General features: G+C 33.3%; 1 protein-coding gene across 1 annotated transcript in view; it reads left to right on the top strand.

Moving 5' to 3' along the window:
- Pcdh15 (protocadherin related 15) overlaps positions 1-25,124 on the top strand; it is a 514,067-nt gene that overhangs the window by 452,802 nt on the left and 36,141 nt on the right. Inside the window, exons 29-30 of the mRNA XM_090346943.1 lie at positions 17,920-18,135; positions 22,465-22,553. Coding sequence (XP_090203069.1) covers positions 17,920-18,135; positions 22,465-22,553 — 305 coding nt within the window. The remainder of the gene's footprint in view (positions 1-17,919; positions 18,136-22,464; positions 22,554-25,124) is intronic.

Raw genomic sequence — 25,124 nt, 5'->3', positions numbered from 1 at the left:
AAGCAGCATTTGAGACATGGCTGTCAATTACCTCTAGGTTCCATTTTATGTAAGGCATGGGAGCCATTCCTCAGAAGAACTGGGAAAAGCAGTGCATTATCTAAAGAAAAGAACTGAAACATCATCATAATCTTAAGGGGAAAAGTAAAAGATTTGTAGAGGCTGACCATGAGAAAAATTGGGCATTGGAAAAAAACTGAGTAGGAATTTAAAATGTACGTGGTTTGTAAACACATGGGAAGAAGAGTCTAATGGTGAAATAGCATAATTTGGAGAGGCATATGGATTAGTAAAGAGAATGATTTGAACAGAGTGGCTATTAGAGCAGAACTGATGCATGAGAAAATATCAGTAAACAAAGTTTTTATTTGTTTACTACCCCAGAAATGTGGGATCTTCTTACTTTTTTTTTATCCCAGAATTAAATCATGCTGGAATTAATTCTGGAAACAGTATTAAGCCATTCTTTCTTTCTTATTTATTTATTTATTGTCAATCCTCAGCCTTGAGCTCAGGGTCTGAGCACTGGCCTTGGACTTTCTCAAGCCTAGAACTGTACCACTTGAACCTCAGCACTACTTCTGACTTTTTTCCTATGTATGTGACACTGAGGAGTTGAACACAGGTCTTCTTGCATGCTAGGCAAGCACTCTACCACTAGGCCAAACTCCCAGTCCCCAGCCATTCTTATTTCATATGTAAAGCCTCAAAAGTATCATTGAAAGCAGTAGTGCCTCAAGGCTGGATATTCTGTAAAGCTTAAAAGATAGTTGTTTTTAAAATGTACAAGCAACCTGGGATTGTGAACAAAATGTTTATACCACTTACTATATAATATTGCAATAATGTCAGATTTTATTGAGCATGAAAGAAAGTGATTTAGATTTACTATAACAGGCAGAATGTTAAAAGTTAACATTTAAAAATGCTTTGTGTGTAAGGAAAGGAGGAAGAAATGCTGTATAGAATAGGAATGACAAAGCAAAGGATACTTTGATACATCAAAGAAGAATGTTAGAATACAAGTCACAGATTTAGGGCACTAAATCCATTTAGTGCTATTTAAAAATGTGCTAAACAAAAGCTAACACTTTAAGATTTCTGTTGAAATTCATTATTTAATGTAGGTGATAGAAAAAATTTAAAAATCCAAAAACTGCTCTCAAACAGCATATGTAATGTGTTAAATGATTTTTATATATTCAATTTTAAGAAAACATGCACTATACTCCTACTGTATCATTAAAAAAATGACAAACAGCCAGGCGCTATGACTCACACCTGTAATCCTAGCTACTCAGGAGGCTGAGATCCGAGGATCGTGGTTCAAACCTATCCGGGCACTAAAAAACCTGGAATTCTTATCTCCAATTAACCACCAGAAAACAGAATGTGAGGCTATGGCTCGAGTGGTAGAACTTTAGCCTTGAGCTGAGGGGCTTGAGGACAATTCCAAGGCTCAGGGTTATGGTGGTAGCTTCGAGCTAAACAGCTCACGGACAGTGCCCAGGCACTGTGAAGTTCCATGACCTACCCAAATAAATAAATAAATAAATAAATATAAATAAATAAATAAATAAATATTAAATTTGAAAAGACAAACAGGCTATCTCTCTGTCTTTAAATAGTTAACATTCCAATCAAGGACAAAATTAATAGAAATAAAATAAGCATCTGTGGTACAATTAAATCTGTATGGATAAATGGCTAATGCAGGCTCAGTTCAAGTATACAATATTCAGAATAGATATAATCTAGAACTGAGACAGAAGTGAATTTTAAATCAATGCTGGGATAACTACTGCGAATAATTTTGTCTTCTGTGTGCTCATGTTGTCTAACTATAACAGACAGCCTTAGCTGACTTGTTATCCCTCCTAATATTTAAAAGAAATCTAGTTTTATTCTTGTGTCTCATATCAATGGGGATCATGTGTTTTAAGAAAGGTACAATTTTTAAAAAAAAGAAAGGTACAATTTTTGTGGAACAATTTACTGATGTGTGCTAATTCTCTACACTCTTCCCATCTTTGGAAGCATGAGTTGAGCCATGGAAATCTCACTTTTTTTTTTTTAATTTTAGCAATTACCTAGCAATTATGGTAGCCTTCTGAGGAATTTGCAAGACAAAGGCATTTTATAGTGAAATGTAGAATCATAGGTTTTGGTGGCATAATTTCAGTCTTCCTGTCATGCTAGAGTAATTGGTGGATTTTACTGAAAGTTCAAAGGACAAAAGAATTAATCTGGAAAGATCGATCTCCATGATGGTTCAATGATGATGTATTTGTCAAAATTGGTTCCACCAAATGGATTTCCATTGATGACAATCAATTCAATTGCAGACAAGGACAGGGACTATGCTTATTTGCAGTTTGTGGAGCAAACAAATTCTTAGAAAAAAAATAGTGAGTTCTAGGTTCTAGAGGGCAGTGACAGACAAACAGCAACTGCCATTTTAGTTTCTCTGGGGTTACAATCTGGAAAAATGAAGAAGTTCTGTCTATGGATCAACAGCAATGATGTCTTAATGTAGTGAATGGACCCAGTGATTTTCAGCTGTACACTTAAAAGAGATGGCAATTATAACTTAGTATATTTTACCACTGGAAGAAAAATAATACCACAAGAAAGATTTGAGATAGCATTAGAACAATCTTTTTCTAAGCTATTATTCATGAGTGCTCATTCTTCTTCACTTGATATGAATATGAAATGTATATATTCAGATACAGAGGTGAAGATTGATATTTTATTTGCATTTAATATTAGTTATTTATTTATTTTTTACTTTTTGCCAGCTCTGGGGCCTGAACTAGGGGCCTGGGCACTGTCCTTGAGCTTTCTGGAGGCTAGTGCTCGACCACTTGAGCCACAGTACCACTTCTTGCTGTGTATGCAGCCAGAAGCAATTGAAGCTAGAGCTTTGTGCATTGGTAGGCAAGCACTCTAAGAGTAGGCCATGCTCATGGCACTTTATTTGCATTTGTATTTGTTTTTCTTGATTCTATAGATGTGCTTTAAGCATCTCGTTCATTAGATAGAAACAGCCACTCTTGTGATAAGGCAACAAGTAGGATCCCATTTCAGTCTGCAAAGACCACGCATGAAATATAACAGGACTGGAAAAGTTAGAATTCAGAACTCACCCCTCCTTGAGGCAGGTTACTATCTGGAATGTGTTCCTTTAAGGAAAAATGTCATATAATTTGGGTTTTGTCTGGATAATAGTCTAGTGTAACAGACTAAATGATTAAAATAAAATCAGAGAAGTCATATATAATTGTCAGCTGTCGTTTATAATTTTTTGGAAAGGTGGGAAGGATAAGGCATGCCAGTAACCTTACTCTGTATTAATTTCACTGGAGAAAAAGAAATAGTAAGGAAACTACTTGTGTAGAAAAAACAGTGTCTTTCTGCTTTCTTGTCAAAGGTTGTGTTAAAATAAATGTATTTTTAAAAATTAAAAGTTTGTCAACTGAAACCAAAATGGTAAATATTTGCTATGTGTAATAATGTTAGATGAAAAATAAAATAATAATTGTAGAATGTGATTTTTCTCTCTAGGTCTTTAAATATCCTTGCTTTATTGTTTACCCCATTTCCCTATTTTTTTATTTTTTATTTTGAAGTATTTTGAAGAAAAAACTAAAAGTAATTTTAAAAGTCTGAGGTCAGGATGCGTGGGAAGCCTGAAATGTCTTGTAGTTTCTTCAACTTTCATTTAACTTAGTGCTGTACTAATTTGATACAGGAGATCTGTAAGCAACAGAGAGAAAAACTCGTTTTTTATTCAAATTCATCCTTCTCAAATGCTTCTCAGTTTATGGTATGAAAATATCCAATGTAGAAAATTAAGAATGAGAGTTCCTTAAAATGAATTAGAAAGAAAATTTAGCTCCAAATAAGTATAAGGAATAGAAAAATCTCACTAGTAGTTCTAATTAATTTACCTTAATGAAAACGAGCAGGCCTGGTGTGACATTTCATACATTAAGGGAATATAATTTCCATTCATTAGTTTCTAAGTTACTGTACCTGTGAAAATTGCAAAGACTTTGAAAATAGTTTCAAAAATGAACAGAGAAAAGCCAGGATTCACAAAAGTCCATCCTGAAGACAATATAATAAAATCTAAAGGAGAAATCCCTGCCAAGTAGGTACTAAACCCTTTGTGGAAATGAATACTTGTTCTGATAGGCATATGTCTGTCTTAATAGTATTTCATTTACTTAAGCTATTTTTACATTAGATATGCCTGAGATCTTTGTAGCCCAGTAGTATAAAACAAAGTAAAACAAAATTAAATTAAATGACAACTAGTCATTTAAAATTATCTTCTGTCCCTGGTCTACAAGATGCACTCTAGGAAAATATTTTCTTACTTTGAATGTAGTAACATGTATGCACAGAACTGTGGAAGGTTCAAACATATATAAGCATGTCACATGAACATGTCAGTGTCGTTACTTTATAGATTACAAGTGGATTAAAAAATTCAGTAAATATTGTACACAATGGAATTTTACCCAGCCATCAGAAAGAATAAAATTATATCATTTGTAGGGAAAAGGATGGAACTAGAAAAAAAATCATGTTAAGTGAACTAAGCCCAGTCCAGATAGAAAAAATGGCATATATTCTCTCTGATATACAGAAATTAGATGAAAAAATACACTAAGATATGATAAACTTACAGGATTGTAGACATATACAGTGAGACTAAAAAAAGAATAATCTTAGGAGAGAAACACAAAAATACAATGCTTATGTGCCTCTTTATATTTGCAATATATATAAACGTATGTATACATCAAAATGAACTCAAAATATATGGAAGCAAGAGATGTCTTTTTTTGTTTTTTTGATGATTCTGTCTCCTTTTGTTTATCAATAGTATATTTATGTGTGTATCTTCGGGAAGGGAGTGGGGGGTCAGAGAACTCAGGGAAAGGGGGTGAAAAGTGCATCAGTGGAGCTCACTGAACAGGGTAGAGAGAATTACATAACTCAACTCCTGGGTGGAGATGGGAAGGAAGGAGAATCTGGGAGAGTGTGAAGAAACAGAAGATACTATAATACAAAAGGAAATGGACTCGTTGCCTGACATTACAATAAATTAATTTAATAATAAAACATAAGACAACTAACACAAAGAAGAGAGTTCAAACCCCAGAATGAGAGAAAAAGAAAAGAGAAATAGAGAGAAATACTGTATTACCATCCTGGAGCTTGAAATCAGTGCCTGGTATCTGTCTTAGGGCTTCTTTTACTGGAGTCTAGCACTCTACCACTTGAGCCACAGCATCACTTCCTGCTTTTATGTTTATGTGGTAGTGAGGACTTGAACCTAGGGCTTCATGCATGTCAAACCAGCATTCTACTATGAAGACACATTTCCAACTTGATATGTCTTTTTTAAAGAAAAAAATGTATGAATTTCCATTGAATAAACATAACAGTATTTGTTTTTCATCTAGTCTGTATAATTTATGTCAGTATCTGTTTAACTTTTAATCCTTTAATTAATATCAAAGAATGTCTATTGTTAATGGATGGTGAAACTATGGCACAAATTATTTCTGTAATTTATAGTAGGAAGATGAAGTACTTTCCAACTGTTACTAATACTCAAGTAGTATAGGCTGGAAGATAAGAAGTGGTAAAAGGATGAAGATTATGAAAAAGCATGTGACTTGACTCTGGTTCTTGTAAAGCCAGTATCGTAAACTGTCATGGTGAATTTGGTGGAGTCTAACAAGTGTGTTGTGAAGCTTTCAATTCAGTAGCAGACCCATGACATATGCACACTCTGCACCTGTTATGTTTGATGAGATCTGGCATTGCTGAAGAGTTAAAACTGGATTGGAAAGGCAGTGAACGTGGGTGAGCAGTGACCCTTAGAAGAGGTAAATGGGAGGATGTAGTTTCTCCACAGAGATCATGCTTCAGAGGGAAGGATGATCATCAGACGTCTCAGAGGCCAAAAGCTGGGGAGACTGCATGACACATTTACTCCAGCACTAAGAATGCTCAGAGAGAAATAACACTAGTAGACCCTCAAACAGACCCTTTAGAAAGATTTAAATTTATTAAAATAACAGTAATCCTACTATTTCATGAGTATTGAGCCATGGATTTCATTTATATATACATATGTATATTATATAAATACATACATATATATTAAATATATTATACTACATTTACATATAAATTATGTCTGCATAATTTCAAAATATATGGTTACTACAAACTGAGAATTTCTTGTTACATATTATACATGTAAAATATATTTATTTGCATTTCCAAACCTTTTAGTATGTTGTTAAAATTGTTTTCTTAAACTCCACTTTTATTTATTTGTTTGTTTGTTTGTCTGTAGGTCTTGGGGCTTGAACTCTGGACGTGGGCACTGTCCTTGAACTCTTCAGCTCAAGGCTACCTCCCTACACCTTGAGCCACAGCCCCACTTCCCTTTGTCTAGTGATTAATTGGAGATTAAGAGTTTCATGGTCTTTAATGGCCCTGCTGGCTTTGAACCCATGCTCAGATCTCAGCCTTCTGAGTAGCTAGAATTACAGGTGTGAGCCACTGCTCCAGCTCCAATTTTAATGTCTTTAACCATTGTATTACAGTAATAGTACAATAAACATTACCTATGTAGAGGCTTCTGGTTTGCTATCAGCAAATAATGTGGTATTTATTTAAAGTTTATCAATAAGTATATATTTCTTTAGAGGCAATGTCATTCTTTCAACAAGCCTTTATAATTACATTTCATAAGGCCAACAAGATAAGCTACACAGTGATGAGTCATTTTAATAAATCTGGTGTTTTTTAGTAGGTCCTGTATTTTAAATTAGAGGAAGAACTCAGAGCTAGACTATTCAGCATGATCTGTTTTCCTCATTTTAAGTGGAGTCTTGTTTGCTATTCAATACATACAATTGATAATTTGCAAAAATATGCTCATCTCTCTATATTCTTAATATTGATATCCAAATCACTGTAATATTCTTTGGCAGACATTTAAGAGAAATAATTCTGATAAATAGGCATAGTAATATATTCAAAAATGTAAAAATAAAGAAAATGGAAGAGACCTAATTATCTTATCTCATAGTAAAATATAAATGCATAATATATATAAAATATTAATACATAAAACCTAGTGGTAACACCATCTAGAGAGTCAGAAAGTGGGTATTTAAACTGAATTATGTTGTATTATTCAACATTGTACATATTTTCTCAGTTCCTATTTATGCCATATTGATATCCCAGGAGAGGCTATCATTTGGCTAGGAGACAGAAGACTACAATTTAGGGAGAAGACACCATGTGTTCAGAGAACTTGAATCCTGAATTAAATTACATGGTTAATAAAAACATGAAAAAATGTGGGTTTTAGGGAGAACGTAAATAGAATAAATGTATGTCAAGAAGTTGGAATACCAAACTGACAATCAGTCATGGGCTTCTTTTAGCACTAATTTTCTGGCAGGTGGGGGTATTACTGTTCATATGCTACTGCCAGACAATGAAACATGAGGAAATGCTGGAAGTGGGCATTGTAAGCCAGCAATGCAATAATGGAAATCCTGCAGTCTGAATGCAGAATGGTTTTAATAGACTGGAAATAAGAGAGAGAGAGATAGGATTAAACAGATGAAGAGAATACTGAGATTTATAATTCAGATCAGTCCAGAGATGGTTGCAAATACAGAAAGATGACCACTTATGGTATAATGAGAATAAATGTATAAGTGAACCCACTAGATGGTATGTAAGCAATAACAAATGAATTAGCCTAAGTATAATAGATGCTATGGAGAGATTAGATAGTATAATTCTTTAGAAAGACTAAGTCAAAATACAAAAAGTGGGCTGGGAATTTAGCCTAGTGGTAGAGTGCTTGCATAGCATGCACAAAAACCAGGGTTTAGTTCCTTGGCACCATATACATAGACAAAATCCAGAAGTGGTGCTGTGGATCAAGTGGTAGAGTTCTAGTCTTGAGAAGCCAAAGGACAGAGCTCAGACCCTGAGTTCAAGCCTCAGGACTGGACAAAAAAAATAAATAAGCACCAGGAAATGAACTAGTCAACATCAAACAGGCTTAGGTTTTCCTTTAATTGGTAGAAAAGTTTAACCAAAATATTTAAGATAGAATAATAAAAGAATGGCCTTAGGGAAAGTGATAGAGAGGCTGAATTTGGTTTGATTAGTAGAACATCCTATAACTAAGAAGCAACCAGAAGTGAGAAATAATGGCTGTCATTTGAATTGTTCTTAATGTATATGGTTGTGTAAATGAGGAATTATTTCAAACAATGTAACAGCCCTAGCAAATTAAAAATGGGTGAAAGTATACAAGGTATAATGTTTCATACTTATAATCCCAGCACTATGTAGGGAAAAGTATGGGGATCATGAATTTGAAGCCAACCTTGAAACCAGCAAGCTCCACAACTGCAAGACACATTCTCAAAAGTATGTACAAACAAATTACATTTTAAAGTGTAGAGGTTCAATTTTAATCAGGGCTATATTTTGAGAATTGTAAGTCCACATTTAAAAAGTTTTCTTTCTCAAATAGGGAGTTTAGTCTGTGTTTCCTTCTACTGATATTTCCATTCATTACAGTTTACCTCCTTTTCATATGGATGCAAAGTTAGAACCCATAATTTTAGAGTTTGTATGAAAGCACCTTGGAGGGAATTGTAGTTGTAATGAGAACAAAACTCTGTTTTTTGACATAATACTTATTGTAATGGTAGTGTGAAATAATTATATTTTTACAACCAAAGGAAAATAAAACCCAAGAGTACTTCAGTTGTTTTGTAAATAAACTCATGTATAATTTGTATTCTGCTGCCTTTCATAACACCTTCTATTATAGGGCATATATTAACAAAGGAATACTTATTTTTTTTTATTTAGATCTATCTCTCTTTTGTTTTTCAAATAAGTGCTATACTTAGGTTTTATTCTTTCTTTTTTTTTTTCTTTTCTCTTTTACCAATCCCAGGGTTTGAGCTCTGGGCCTGAGCTCTGTCCCTGGGCTTGTTCTGCTCAATACTAGCATTATACCACTTGAGCCACAGAGACTCATGGGACTTTCCTGCCTGGACTGGCTTTAAATCATGATCCTCAGATCTCAGCCTCCTGAGTAGCTAGAGTTACAAGTGTGAGCTACCAGAATGTGGCTTATATTGAGATATTTTTGCACAACTATATAAAAATGTAAACTTTGCCAAAATAAACCTGTAAATGGCCCTGTAAAAGTCTTTTATGTTTATAATGTAACAGAAATGCCTCCTTTTCATTTATTACACTATTGTTACTATACTGAGCTATATTATACTCTGTAGAATATCTTATTCATATTTTATCATGCTCTATGCATATTGATGGAAGAGCTTTCAAATGAAGATTTCCTCATGGTTTCTGAAAATAAAGAAGTGAAGTTAAAGTACTTCTAAGAAGCCAGAACTCTTTCTTGTTCCTTCCAAACACAGCTTGACATACAGGGGAGTGAAAGCATGAATATATTTACTGGTACATTCTGAAACACTTTCTATCTGTAGGAAAAAGAGCCATCAGTGCTGTTAGATGTTAAAATTCATCTAATTGGGACGCAAAAGTTAGTGTTATTGGACTTTAATGGGCTTGGAACTTCTTAGGACATCACTAATTATTCCACTAATATTTCTACACCCTTAGTATTCATTTAGGCCACAGAGGGGAACAGTTACTTAGGCTGTTAGAAAATTAATGGTCTCACCTACTCCCCTGTATGATAGAAGTAATTATTTGGTGATTTTCTCTTAATGTTGGGCACCTGTGTGCATTAAAAATTCCAGATGAGATCTTAGAAATGGATAAGTGGTTGCCCGTATCTAGGCTTTCATTTAAAAACATAATTACAGCAAGCATAATTATGGTATCCATTCTGGCTTTATTCTTTTTAAATAACATTTAATACGACTTTCCTTGAAGGAAACTCCTCAGAATCAATACTCAAATCTTTCAGGGTCACCTCTTGTATTTAGTGACTATGTCATGAACCCAGCATAAATGTTTTGTCACAAAGCTCATAGAATAATTAAAATAGCATTCATTCTTTAAGAAATCTCATTTAGTTAGAGTTTTCCAGATGAGTTAGTTTTAATTTTTAAGCATTAATTTGACAAAGACTATTAGATGCATCCTTATTATTATCTAATAGATGATAGAAGACTTCTGAATTTGGTTTACATGTTTTCACTAGAAAAGCTCCATAAGTTTTTTCCATATTTTAAGAAAGAAATACTAATTCAGATGTTGTGTGTGTTTATTTGTTTTTAAGTTTAATGATGATGTTTTATAGAAATGATGCATTGTAAACCGGTATTATCAATCCCACCATGTAAAAGGCATACTTACAATATTCTTAGAATTGTAAAATATTACTTATGTGGGTTTTCCCTTGAAAATGGCACAAATCTATGAGAAAGTAAATTCTGAACTAAAATATGTATGAATTGTGACTATGCCCTAATTATTTTCTAGTTCTCAATTCCATGTCTAATTTTGTTTTTAAGTCTTCATCTTTGTAGATCAGTAAAATATTCTGAATGAATATTGTCACCAGGTCCCTAGGAAAATTCAACACCAAGGTACCAACTAGCATCCTTAGAAGGCTTATTGGTACTTTGACCTCATATGGCATACAGTAGTAAATAACTCTCTGGGAACAAATATGTTAATGGAGAAGAACTTCAGAAAGAATACAGGGGCAAACACCTTTTAACAGAGGGGAATTTATTTTTTAAAAAAAAAGCCAAATTTGGGCCAGGACTTTGGCCTAGTGGTAGAGTGCTTGCCTAGCATCCAGAAAGATCCGGATTTGATTCCTAGGTACCACATACATAGAAAAAGCCAGAAATGATACTGTGGTACAAGTGGCAGAGTGCTAGATGTGAGGAAAGAGCCCAAGGATAGTGCTCTGGCCCTGAGTTCTAGCCCCAGGACTGGCACAAAAAAATGCCATATTTATCAAGGTGAGAAAACATTCACCTAGTAAATTTAAGTTTCTTGTTTGACCAAGTAGTCTAGTGCACCAAACTCTCTTATGGATAGGTTTTAATGATATGTAAGTACTTGTGGAACTTTTGGGGAAATGATATGACAAATTTAAGGATTGGTTTTCAGGAAGAATTTACTTAATAAGATGCCTCCGGAGCAAGACAGAATGTAAGCCATTATGCCATGAACTAGCCTCAGTCACGGTCAACTGTAAATCTAGCATAATGGTGAACCAGAGTGTTTTTAAGGATGTATTTGGATAATGTTTTATGCTGGTTCTTTACCTGCTGCTGATATATGATATACTGATACACTTCTCTCTCTCCTCCCTCTCTCCCTTCCTCTCTCCCTTCTCACTCTCCCTCTGTGTAGTGTGCCTGTGTGTGTGTGTGTGTGTGTGTGTGTGTGTGTGTGTGTGTGTGTGTGTGTGTGTGTGTGATGGTTAGGCAGATGCTCTACCAGTTGAGCCATATGCTGTGGAAGGATAAAACATGAAAGTGTGACTAGCCATAATTTTCTATGGTAGTGCAGTGCAGGAAAGGACATGAATGTTGCAGTGATGGATGTCTTGAAGAGTTAATAAAATTGAAAGTTTTATTGCTACTAGAGAAAGAGATTTAACTGAATATGATGATGAACGTGATGATCCTGAGTTAAAGATTGTTGTCTAAGCTTCTGAAGTTCTAATATACATAAGTCCTTAATGCATAAGATTAAACTGCAATTTAAAGACTGATATTTGGTGCAACTTGTTGTATATTTAAAGATATCAAATCATGTCATTTATATGTTGCAAAGAATATTTTGTTCTTTTTGTGTGAATATAATTCATATGTATATTATCAATGAAATTTTAAGTATTCTAAATAGGCTTAAATCCTAAATAGTGTATTTGTTATAAATTGGCCCATTTTGAAGTTCAATGTGAAAATCTGTTTAACCACTCCTAAGTGTACTATCTTTGATTTTTCTTTTTTTCCATATATTTTTTATTGTAATTAATACAAGGGTTGCATGCCTAGTACTGGAATTGCAGGGTCATAGGGAAGCTCTATATTTAGTCTTTTGAGGAACTGCCATACTGCTTTCCATAGTGGTTGAACGAGTTTGCAATCCCACCAACAGTGTAGTGTGATCCCTCCTGGCCACATCCCCTCCAGCATCTGTTGTTATTAGTATTCTTGATCCTGGCCGTTCTAACTCGAGTGAGGTGGAATCTTAGAGTTGTTTTGATTTGCATTTCTTTTATGACCAGAGATTTCGAGAATTTCTTCATGTGTCTATAGGCCATTTTTGTTTCTTCTTCAAAGAAGACTTTCTTTAAGTCTTTGGCCCATCTTTTGATGGGATGGTTGTTACTTTGGAGATTAGTTTTGGAGTGCTTCAATTTTTTGAGCTGTTAATATAGTTTAGATATGAGGCCTTTGTCCATTGTGTGGTTAGTGAAGATCTTCTCCCATTCTATAGGCTTCCTAATTAATTTACTAGCTATGTCCTTTGCCATACAGAAGCTCTGTATTTTAATGCACTCCTACTTATCCAGCCTTTCTCTGATTTGTTGTGTTTCTTGGTCTTTATTAAGAAAGATTCGACCTGTGCCAAGGAGGCCTAGTGTGTCTCCTATTCCTTCTTGTAAAGTTTTCAGTGTGTTAGCTTTTACTTTGAGGTCTTTGATCCATTTGGAGTTAATTCTAGTACAGGGTGACAAAGAAGGATCCAACTTTAGTTTTCTGCATGTGCTTAACCAGTTCTGCCAGCACCACTTGTTGAAGAGGTTATCTTTCTTCCATTCTATTTTTTTGGCTTCCTTGTCAAAGATTAGGTGGCCATAGGTCTGTGGTTTAACATCTCGGTCCTCAGTTCTATTCCATTGGTCTTCAGGCCTGTTCTTGTGCCAGTACCAGGCTGTTTTGATTATCATAGCTCTGTAATAGAGTCTTACATTTCGTATAGAAATTCCTCCTGTGCTGGTCTTTCTGCTAAGAAGTGTTTTAGCTATACGGGGTCTTTTATTATTCCATACGAAATTTTGGATTTCTACTTCTATTTCTTTAAAGAATGACATTGGGGTATTGATGGGTATTGCATGGAATTTGTAGATAGCCCTTGGCAAGATTGTCATTTTCACAATGTTGATTCGTCCAATCCAGGAGCATGGGAGGTTTTTCCATTTCTTCAATTTTGCTTTAATTTCCTTTTTCAGGATTTTAAAGTTTTCATCAAAAAGGTCCTTTACCTTCTTAGTTAATTCCTAGGTACTTTATTTTCTTTGAAGCTATTGTGAAACGAGTTGCTTTCCTGATTGTTGCCTCGTTCCTCTCACTGTTGGATTAAAGGAAGGCAGTTGATTTTTGAGGGTTAATTTTATACCCTGCTACCTTTCCAAAGTTTTTAATCAGTTCAAGGATCTTGGGAGTGGAGTCTATAGGGTTCATTAAATACAGAACATGTCATCTGCAAAGAGGGAGAGTTTCACTTCCTCGTTCTCTATTTGGATCCCCCTTTATGCTTGCTTCTTGCCTTATTGTTCTGGCTAGGAATTCTAATACTATGTTAAAGAGGAGTGGAGAGAGTGGGCATCCTTGTCTCGTTCCTGATTTTAGAGGGAATGGCTTTAGCTTTTCGCCATTAATTATAATACTAGCTGTGGTTTGTCATACACAGCCTTTATTATACTGAGGAATGTTCCATGGATTCCTAGTTTCTCCAGAGCTTTTTAGCATAAAGGGGTGTTGGATCTTGTCAAATGCCTTTTTTGCATCTATGAGAAAATCATGTGATTTTTGTCCTTGCTCCTGTTGATGTGTTAAATTATATCAGTTGATTTGTGTATGTTGGACCAGCTTTGCCTCCCTGTGATGAATCCAGTTTGATCATAGTGTATAATTTTTTTGATGAGTTGTTGTAGACGGTTGGCCAGTATTTTGTTGAGAAGTTTTGCATCGATGTTCATCAAAGAAATAGGTCTATAGTTCTCTTTCTTTGATGAATCTCTGTCTGGTTTGGGGATGAGGGTTATACTGGCTTCATAAAATGAGTTTGGTAAAGAACCTTCATTTTCAATTTCATTGAAGAGCTTGAGGAGTATTGGTGTGAGCTCTGTTTTGAAGACCTTATAGAATTCAGCTGTGAATCCATCTGGCCCTGGGCTTTTCTTAGGTAGAAGTTCTCTTATTGCCATTTCTATTTCAGTGCTTGAAATAGGCCTGTTTGGTTGGGTTAGGTCTTCTTGGTTCAGGGTGGGTATGTTAATATTGGCTAGATATTTCTTCTAGATTCTCAAATTTGTTGGCATAAAGGTTTGAAAAGTATTCTGTCATGATCCTCTGGATTTTGGTAATTTCTGTCATGATATTACCATTCTCGTCTGTGATTTTGTTTATTTCGGTATGCTCCCTTCTTTTTTTGGTAAGATTTGCTAAGGGCCAGTCAATTTTGTTAATTTTTTCAAAGAACCAACTCCTAGGGCCGGGAGTTTGGCCTAGTGGTTAAAGTGCTTGCCTAGCATGCACGAAGACCCGGGTTCCATTCCTTGGTACCACAGATACAGGAAAAAGCCGGAAGTGGTGCTGAGGCTCAAGTGGTAGAGCTCTAGCCTTGAGAAAGTCCAAGGACAGTGCTCAGGCCCTGAGCTCAAGCCCAGGACTGGCAAAAAAAAAAAAAAAAAAAAAAGAACCAACTCCTTGTTTTGTTGATTTTTTTCTATAGTTTTTTTGGACTCCAAGTTATCTAATTCTGCTTTGATTTTAATAATTTGCTTCCTTCTACTGGGATTAGGGTTGGTTTGTTGCTCTTCTCCCAGGCGCTTAAGGTGACACGTTAAATTGTGTGCACGTTAAATCGTGACACGTTAAATTAAGTGCACTATCTTTGGAATTTTCTTTTTTTAATTTTTTACTTTACCTATATTCAACAGTATATATTTGAGAGATTTGGAAACAGATGTTAAGGGCTCTAGAAACTCTCCTCATTAAATATCTCCAGAGACAAGTTCATTGCTATTCCAGAATTCCATGGCAATTGGAAGACGAAGAAGTTAACCTTGATTTATTAGCACCTAGTATACGTATGAAATAAAATTAAAATTTAAAGATATACCTTCTTGTTACCCTTTACTTCAAACATTAAAATAAAAATAGGTATTTCTAAGTTACAATGACTGACTCCACAAACAAACTTTTGCATTAAGTCATTTGTTTCAGGAAAGATATTTTACACAAAGCACTTTAATCATTTATGCTGAACTATAGCTATTTGTGGTTATCATAATTTAATGAATTACAAACACTGCAAAGTGGAATTATTTATTGAAATTGGAAGTTAATCAGTAAGAACTGTGTAAAGTAGCTTAATGTAGTAAACAATCACTATGATTTTATGATAATTATATTTTCCTTTCTGAATGTGACTATATTGTTAGATAGCATTGATTTTAAAATAAAAAGGTTTTGAATCCCACAACACAAAACTAAATGAAAAAATTTAGACATACAGTATAAATATTCAGTGGTTCCATAAGTGTATCATTCCATATAACATGATGATTTCTAGCTCAACACAATTTCCTACAAAAATAAATTTTTCTTCCCATTTTTAAATTGTAGTTTTTTTAATCCACTGAAGAAGACTTAGGTTGATAATGTATTTGGCTGTTGGGAATAGTGCAGCAATTGACATGGGTTCTTAGGGAACCTTAAAAATTATGACTTTGTTTCTTTTCTATGTATATGTAGAGGTCTTGTTTCTGGTACCCTGGAGTTTGAACTCAGGACCCCATGGTTGTTAGACTAACACACTTCCACTTAAGCGATGCCTCCTACTCCTTTTCACGTTGTATTATTTTATTTTCTGTTATGGTCTTGAACTTTTGGCTCTGCTTGCCAAGATTACGGTCTTCTTACTTTATTCCCTACTACATAACTGCAATTATAGGCAAGTGCCTCCACATTTGGATAATATTATTTTTTTTTCAATAGCTTCCATACTTACTGTTGTAGGGGATGTACAAGTCTATATTACAACCAACAACAGCTAAGAGTTCCTTCCTCTCCTTAACCCTATCATCCTGTCCAATTTTATGTGTAAGTTTTCTTGTTGAAAATCATTCTGATACATTCTTCTTAATCAGAGACATCTGGGCTGATTCCATACCTTGGTAGTTCAACAAATTGTAATATATTTACACAAGAGAATACTCATTCATTAGAATGATATTGTACCATTGGTAAAGAAATGAAATATTTGGAAAATATTATGTTAATTGAAGTAATCAGGCATAGAGAGGCGAAGGATCAATGCTTTTCTTCATATGGAAGCTAGATTTACCTTACAGATGCAAATAGTAAATGTGTTTGAGGTTAAACAAATGTAGATGAAAATATTAAGAGAAATATTATAAAACCAAGGAACATTTCAAATGGTATAATTTTTTAAAAACCCAAAATCAAATTTCACCAAAATAAAATACCAGGAAGAGAGTACTCAAAAAAAGGTGAGGTGATATCAAGAAGGAAGAGAAAACAAGCGTAGAGAAGAGGGTGAGAATGCAATTATTCAATGTATATCCTAAAAAATTAGCAAAAGAGTAGGTGTATGTACATAAAGTATGGGTGAGAATATTGAAAGGAATGAGATTAAGATATATTGTATTCTTTGAAGAAAAAAGAAACCATTCTGACTTGGGTAAAATGTTAACCACTGTATGTTCAGTATACATTGATTTATAGTTAAAGATACATGCTTTCATGTACTCATTGGCTATCTGTACTTCATTTGAAAGATGTGTTCAGTTTGATCCCCTAATTTGTTGGATTCTTTGTCTTTTAGTCTCACTGTTCTGCCTACCACTCCTTTTGTAAATATTTCATTATGAAGCAATTTGAAAGTTGACATTCTGAAAATGTTTTCTTTAGTTATGACTGCAGAACCAAAATGACATATTTTGTTCTAGTTGTATACTTTTTATGAAGGGAAATGTTAAAAATAAGTTATTCTTTTTTATTTTAAATGGAAAGAATTTTGATCTGTTCATCATAATTATCTACCACCAGGACCAAATCTTATAATCAGGATATAGGATGTTTAAAAAACAATTGAATAAGTTAATCTAATTGGCGATTATAATGTAATAGCATTAATAGATTCTGATTTCTCCATGTATCCTTAAATGGATTTGTTGAAATAGCTGAACTTTGACTTACATTATGTTATTAAGACATTTTGTTATAGTCTTTTATTCCTTATTACCTTTAGGATATAAACTATAACCAAAGCACGATTACCTCATACCTATTATACCAAGACAATCTATGAGTAAATAATAAATCCTACATTTGAGGCTGGGAGTTGGGCCTAGTAGTAGAGTGCTAGCTTAGCATGCATGAAGACTGGGGGTCAATCCCTTGGTACCACGTATATACAAAAAAAAAGCCAAAGCATTACTGAGGCTCAAGTGGTAGAGCTCTAGCCTTGAGAAAGTCTAAGGACAGTGCTCAGGCCCTGAGCTCAAGAGCAGGACTGGCAAATAAATAAATATATAAATAAATCCCACACTTTAATTAGTTTGAATTATAACCTGCCAAGAGTTAAACTCATCAGACATATTAATCAAACACTTTATTGATCAACGCTTGATATGCCTTTTATATTCATAGTCATTACCATTCTGAATATATCCATTCATCAATAAAGACTCAACATCTTTATATATAGCCATGAAAGTTTATTTGGATAAATAGAATGAATTGCATTATTACTCAGGAAACAATATTATTATAGACAAAAATAAGCACTTTGATAAAAGTTAGCATTTTCTGTTGATTTTTAATATCTCATTTTTCCTCCCAGGCTACTGATAAAGATACTGGCAATTATAGTACCATGGCATATAGACTCATAATACCTCCTATTAAAGAAGGGAAGGAAGGATTCGTGGTGGAAACATATACTGGGCTTATCAAAACAGCTATGCTCTTCCATAATATGAGGAGATCCTACTTCAAGTTTCAAGTTATTGCAACAGATGACTATGGGAAAGGATTGAGTGGAAAAGCAGATGTACTTGTAAGTACACAAATCTTTGGATAAGGGAGATACACACAATGCTAACCAGAAGTTAGAGCTTTGGGGTTCAGTAGCTTGGAAACAAGTTTAAGTGTTTCTAAAATATGAATGTCATTAATTTTCATCCAGATTTGAATACTTGGCTTTTGTGATTAAGAATACAACAATAAATGTTTTATGTTTTATAGCAAATTTACATATAAATCTGCCATTTCCTTTTTTATTTTTTATTAAATAATTTATTAACATTGATTTTTACATCATATTTTAAATGATGTGTTTAACAAACAAGTATTCAAGAAGGGAATCTCTATATATCTCTATATACAATCACTGGCACTTAGATTTTAGAACATAATCAAAATTAGGCTGAGGGTTTGTATATCATAGATACATATTAATCTATGTAATAAAGCAATATGTCTATTGATCATAGGTTTTTATGTCTATGTGGTTTTGTTTATATTTCCAGTAGCATGTCCATTATCATTGGGTATGTAAATATTGAGTCCTCCCTCTTGTACTGTTTGGATCTAATAGCCACATATTAAGGATACCATGCACCTTTTGTTCCTTTGGTCCTGACTTATCTCACTCAACATGATTTGCTCTAGATTCATCCACTTCACTGAAAATGTCATTATTTCATCATGTCTGTTGGCTTTGTAGAATTCCATTGTGTGTGTGTGTGTATTATATATATATATATATATATATATATATATATATATATGACATTTTCTATATCCATTCATCTGCAGTTAGGGCATCTGGATTGTTTCCATTACCTGGCTATTGTGAATAGTGCAGAGATAAACATAGCTGAGCAGGTGTCCTTATCATATCTTGGGTTATGATGTTCAGGATAGATGCTCAGGAATGGTATAGCGGGATCGTAGGGAAGGTCAATTTTCAGTTCTTTAAGAAACCTCCACACTGCTTTCCAAAGTGCCATTTCCTTTTTTTAAACTATATTTCTATTGATGGTATTTATTATGTTTGACTAAATTAAAGCTACCCACAGTCAAGATTATCATTGTTACACTATGGCATGTGTTCAATGGGACAGTAGCTGGATGTTACCCTTTATTCCAGATATTGAAAATCAATGCAAATATCTTTTAGAATTTCTACTATTTTGGAAGAGCAGGTTCCTTGACTTTTTATGAACTAATCTAATAAAATATGAGTAGGTATATCATGGAAAATATTTATCTCAGAATCAAGTATAATTTGCCTATTTTTTTACACATTTTAACCAATCTTCATGTTTCACAGGTCTCCTTTAGTTTTCTGGAAAAGTTTTTTCTACATATTAATCTGTATAGAAATCATGCAAAAAGATGTGCAGAAACCAATGATTGAGTATTTTCCTTCTTAGGTAATCATAAAAAAAAATCAAAATGGCTGCTGTGTGTAAAGTCTATGCAAGAATTAGGCTGCAAGACCATAAGCCTATTTAGCTAAGCTATTTAGGTTAACATAGGAGATGCTAAAGTTGACAAAGAGTTTTGATCTAATAAAAATCTTTGAATCTAGTGAAAGTTAGTTATTTTTGTTCCTATTACTTATGATATATATATATATATGAACTTATAAGCTAAGGAATTTATCTCAGTGGTAGAATTTTGCCTAGAACGCACAAGGCCTTCAGATTGGTCCCTAACAATGAGAAAAAGAGCTTATAATAAAATCTATTAACTAAGATTATTGAAGTATCATTAAAATATACACAACCCAGGAATAAAATATAGCAAACATGATACATATAATATGAAAAGGCTATATGCCTTTAATATGTACAAAAACAAAATGAAGTTTGAGAAGTTTATTATTTGGGTTTGATATCTATTGTAGGATGATTTTAAAACATCTTCAAAATTCATTTTTGAAGGAAGACCTTCAATTCAAAGAAATCATAAGGTATCACATTTATAAGTATGTGTATTACATTCTAATGTAAGTTAAAAAAACAACAGGGAAGCCACCTCAGCAGATGGTTTTAGAAATATATTCTTGAACCCCTTAGTTAAGACACAGGACATATGGTTAGGGAAAAAAAAACACCTTTATGAAGAAAGTAAAACATGTGCCAAACCAAGAAGAAAAAGAGATATTGACAAGCCTGAATAAGTGATAGATATTTATTCAGCCTAAAAGAGAGAAATGGAATGAAGAATGAGGCTAAAGACTGAAAAAAATAAATAGGTTCAAATAAAAAGTGTAATCCATATGAAAACATCAGAACTTTCTTTAAAATCGGTGGTTAGACATGGAAGCATTTCATAGAATGGAAGATGAGATCTTGAAATTCAAATAAAGGTTTATCAATTCCTAAACATCTATTTCTTCCCTGCACACACTTGTTTTTACTGCTTCTTTCCTAAGCAATTGTTTCCATTTCTTTTTATTCTTTTCTGTTTCTGTGATTAACAGACTTCATAAAACCCAATAACAGAGTAAAGTCCTTAGTATATGATATTTTTACTACCAGATCCTCGCTTTTCCAAAACATCCAGACTTACTCACATCAACTCTCACTTTATTATTCACTTCCTGGGAGTGAAACTCCCAAATCTTGAGTGTTAATCCCTAAGATCTCAATGATTTAGAACCAATGTTATTTTTAGTTTCTCCGACAATTTTCCTGATTTAATTTCTAACCTTTCATCAGAAAGCAATATTTTCTCTTGTCTCTGATTCAGTTTTCACTTACTAGCCCAGGACATTGCTTCAGTGGCTCTACCATGGCCTTTTGACATTGGAAGCTTTATTTTTTTCTTTCTTTGATATGATTGACTATTCTCGCAGCTGAATTTTTCCTTTCTATGATCCAGAAATATCAAAAATTCTCTTGACCCATATCATCTAGCAGTAATTTATTTCTGGGGTTCTTTTCCCAAAAAAAAAATATGTCTTAATTGACTCTCATTTCTTACCTATGTCTCTTAACCACACAGTAAGCATAATCCAACTCTCATATATTACCAATATTTCCTGTTACCTAATTCATTAGAGCCTTTGCTTATAACATCTCTTGAACCGGCAGCAACAATTAAAGCTTATTAGTGCTCTCACCAGGCTTTCAGGATACTATACTCTTATACCTTACTGTTATTACCTTTTAATTTGCTTTCCTGATTGAGTTTTTAAGGTTCCTTGAATTTCAGACTTATTGTCTTTTCTATCCTTTCTCAATGACTTGGTAAGCTCATTGAGCATCACAACTTCAAATAAAAATAAACTACATAATTTGGTTATTTGAAATAGGATAGGGAAGGGAGAAAACAGATGAGGGGTAGGGAAGGGGGAGGGAAATGGGGACCAAAACATGAGAAAGGGTATCAATGTTTGTGAAGTAATGCACCTTCTATCTGGTGAATATAATGTAACCCTTCTATTAATCACAATAAAAATATATGAAAAAAATAAATAAACTACATATTAATGCCAGATCTCTTTCCTGAAAACAAAACATGTAAATAAATGTGCACTTGCACTGATTCCTCTCGAATCTTTAATAAAAGTCTTCATTACTGCCTAGTAAGCTAGATTATTCTTGACTCTTTTTGCTCCTAAAACAATATTCTGTCCCTTAGTGAGTAATATTGCACATCTCTCTCTCTCCCACTCTTTCTTACATTTAGCAATATATCTATGTTTCCTACATCTCTCCATCTACCTATTTGCCTATCAATCATCTTTTCAATATTTTGTCTGGTGAATGGAAATCTATGATTCCTACCAGGTAAAGTAATCAGTTTAAAACACCAACCTTTGTCATGGAATAGCATTTTTATTTCAAAACAAATTTTGGGGAAAATTATATTCATTCAAAACAGAATATATGCAGGCAGTTACACAAAAATGAGTGAAGTTAGTCTGTAATTTCAAGAAAAACAACTGCCAGCATTTATTAGTAATGACACCAGTGAAGCTTTGCAACACAAGTTAGAACATGGGAAGAACTATTCACCACCCCAACTTTGACAGTTTTCTATTTTTAAAAATCATTTCTAATGCAATTGGTAGTCACATTAAATGTCATTTCTTTTCTTGAAATTATGCAATGAATTATGTCATCATTTGTTTAAAAAAGCCTAAACTGATATTCTCTAAATAACCATTACAAGATATTAAATATGCATTTATTAGAAAAGTCTCTCTGAAGATTGCCTAATTTTTCAAAACATTATCTCTCTTTGAACTTAAAAATGAAAAACATTCATCCCTACTCTGGGCAGTAGGGAAGAAATGATGTTAATATTTATTATAAAAATTTTGTTGAGGAAAAGTTAATTCTGTTGTGTTTTGCTTATTCTTTTTCAGGTTTCTGTGGTCAACCAGCTGGACATGCAAGTCATTGTTTCTAATGTGCCACCAACATTAGTGGAAAAAAAAATAGAAGATCTTACAGAGTAATGGATGTTGTTTCATTTCATTTTCATTTGATTGAAATTTAAGTTTAAACAATGTTAAACATTGTTGTACTCACCTGACACATATCTTTTCAAAAAAGTTCCTCAAAATAATTTATTTTTTTTTCAAAAACTACATAGCTTCATGGAAAATACATAAAAATTTTAAGAGCAACTTTGAATAATATGATAGTCTAATCTTCCCAAATGCATCAACAAACCTTCAAAATGATGTAAATAAGAAATAATAAAATACTTTATTTGAATATATTCCTTGATGTGCAATCCCAGACAATTATACAAAAGACTCATTTTTTAAAAATCAGCAATCTGGTTGGCCCAGAAAACAAGCTAATTCATCCTGTGATAAGTTTAGATTATTTGAGATTCCTTTTTACAAGAAGGAAGTGTAATTTTGAAAAATCTATTCTTTGTTATTCTCAAATATGGAGCATACTTCTCTGCCTCCTTAGAATTGGGCAGGTAATATAACAGAATACACTATTGTTGACTCAGATTGAGTTTGTCATTGTTTATTAACTTGCTGTTTTGTTAATATTTTGTTACTGTCAGATCTTATTAAAAATACCTTTGCAATTTGTTTCCTAGCTCTCCTAATCTAGCCTGACATCACTTCTAATTTTCATATTTGTCACTTATTAATTTTTCTCCTAATTGGTTTCAGCAAATAATAGGGGACCGCCATAGGAAACATCCTCAGTTATAAATTGCCAGAAATGACTACAAAGAGATAATTTACCTTTTAAGAATTTATGTCAAATGAAATGCAATAGATATACATTAAAATATGGTGGTAGTGCTATCATATAATCATTTCCCATTTCAGTTCTTTGTAGTTGCACTATAAGCAGTTGTCAAACAGATTGTTTGGTCCATGCTTTATTCCTCTTTGAAAAGACTTTTTTGTTGTTTTTTTTGTTTTTATTTCTGTTGATTGAGATTTTTCTCAAAAGAATTATCATTTATAACTTTTTAAAGTACAGTAGTACATGATGGAAATATAATGTTAATAGCTATTGGATCTGATTTAACAATGGGGATTCACCTATGTTTCACAGATCGTTATGTAGGTGTAAGTAACAAATGTGATAGATAAACCACAGAGTATCAATAGGTTTGTTGAATATAAGAACTTGTTCTTCCAAGAACCAAACCCAGTAACATATCCATTCCTTGTAGAAATTCTTAGATGGTACCTCCCTTTATCACCAAAGCTATTTTCTGCATTTCCCATGACCCAACCCAGGTCTTTTGAACTGGAAAATTCGAATTTCATGTTGTTATCACTTTAACTGTTACCCTTGGGTATATTCATTTTGAAAGTGCCTGGAAAAAATAGAATATTAGTAGTAGATTTTAGATGCTTTAATGACGGTAGAGATGAGCCGATATTTCCTGGAATGAGTTTAAATGGCTCTATTAAATCCTATCAATTATATTTGTGATTACAAATTGGAGAATTCTGCTTAGGTAATAAAAATATAACATTCTCCCTTTGTATGGGACTTAATATGTGTCTGTGAAGTAAGTTTACAAAATATCCTTTAGAAATCAAGCTAGGATAATTGTTTCCAGGGTGAGAATTCAAGAGTCTCTTGAGAAGTAAAACATGAAGCAGCATATGATAATGGAAGCACTTACATATTTTTTAAATCAACTTAATGAAAATTTGATCTTGAGGGAAACAATTGAGTTTATTTGAATTCAGTATCTAGACTCATGCTCCAGCCCACTAATGACTAACCAGGAAGCCTTGGGTCAATAAACTAAAACTCTTTGGGTCATAATGGCTAGTTCTTCTATCTGGAGGCTTACTCATTACTATATATGTACATGCTAATAGAAACACCCACTCTCTCACACACACACACAAAAACAAAAAAAATGGAAGATTAGGCTGCAAATAAAGCAAAGCTGCTGGTTACATCAAATCGGTTTTCTTATTCTCATGCAGAAAAATTGAAATTAAAGTAATAATAAACTAATCTGTTATTTAGCTAAGTATTAATCATTTCAATAAATATAAAAGCACAAGGAACTAATTTAAATTTGTTGAAGAGACCTTTGAGGGTAGTTTAATATGATATGCTAAAGTGAAAGCAAAAACATAGTGAAAAAGGAAAATAAGTGATGTGAGGGCATCACATGTCACAATGATAACTTCAAGGTCTTCAATAAGATAAAATCAACAAAATGTTTTCTTCCATATCGTATTCTCCACCTACTCCACGAACAACTTCAGTTGCATTTTACAATTATTATACATATTTTCAGCAGCAGGCCTATTTCCTATAAGCATGGTTTGCATAAAGATATACATGAAACTAAAGAAGTTACCATAAATGAAGTAATTTATCAGATAATGAAGCACAGTTATTTCAATAGTGCCAGTTTTGAAAATAAATGTTTTCTTTTATAAAGAAAGTAATATTCTATAAGATATATTGAAACCACACACGAAAATAGAACAAAAGTTCAGTACATATTAATGAAATAGTATTATGTTACTTTAAACTATATTCTATTGTTCTTTTTTTTTTTTTGTCAGTC

The sequence above is a fragment of the Megascapheus bottae genome, chromosome 15 (assembly GCF_031878675.1).
Source record: "Megascapheus bottae isolate mThoBot1 chromosome 15, mThoBot2.hap1, whole genome shotgun sequence".
NCBI classification, from domain to species: Eukaryota; Metazoa; Chordata; class Mammalia; order Rodentia; family Geomyidae; genus Megascapheus; species Megascapheus bottae.
Note: the sequence above shows the minus strand (reverse complement) of the source record. Positions and strands in the feature narration are given on the sequence as shown.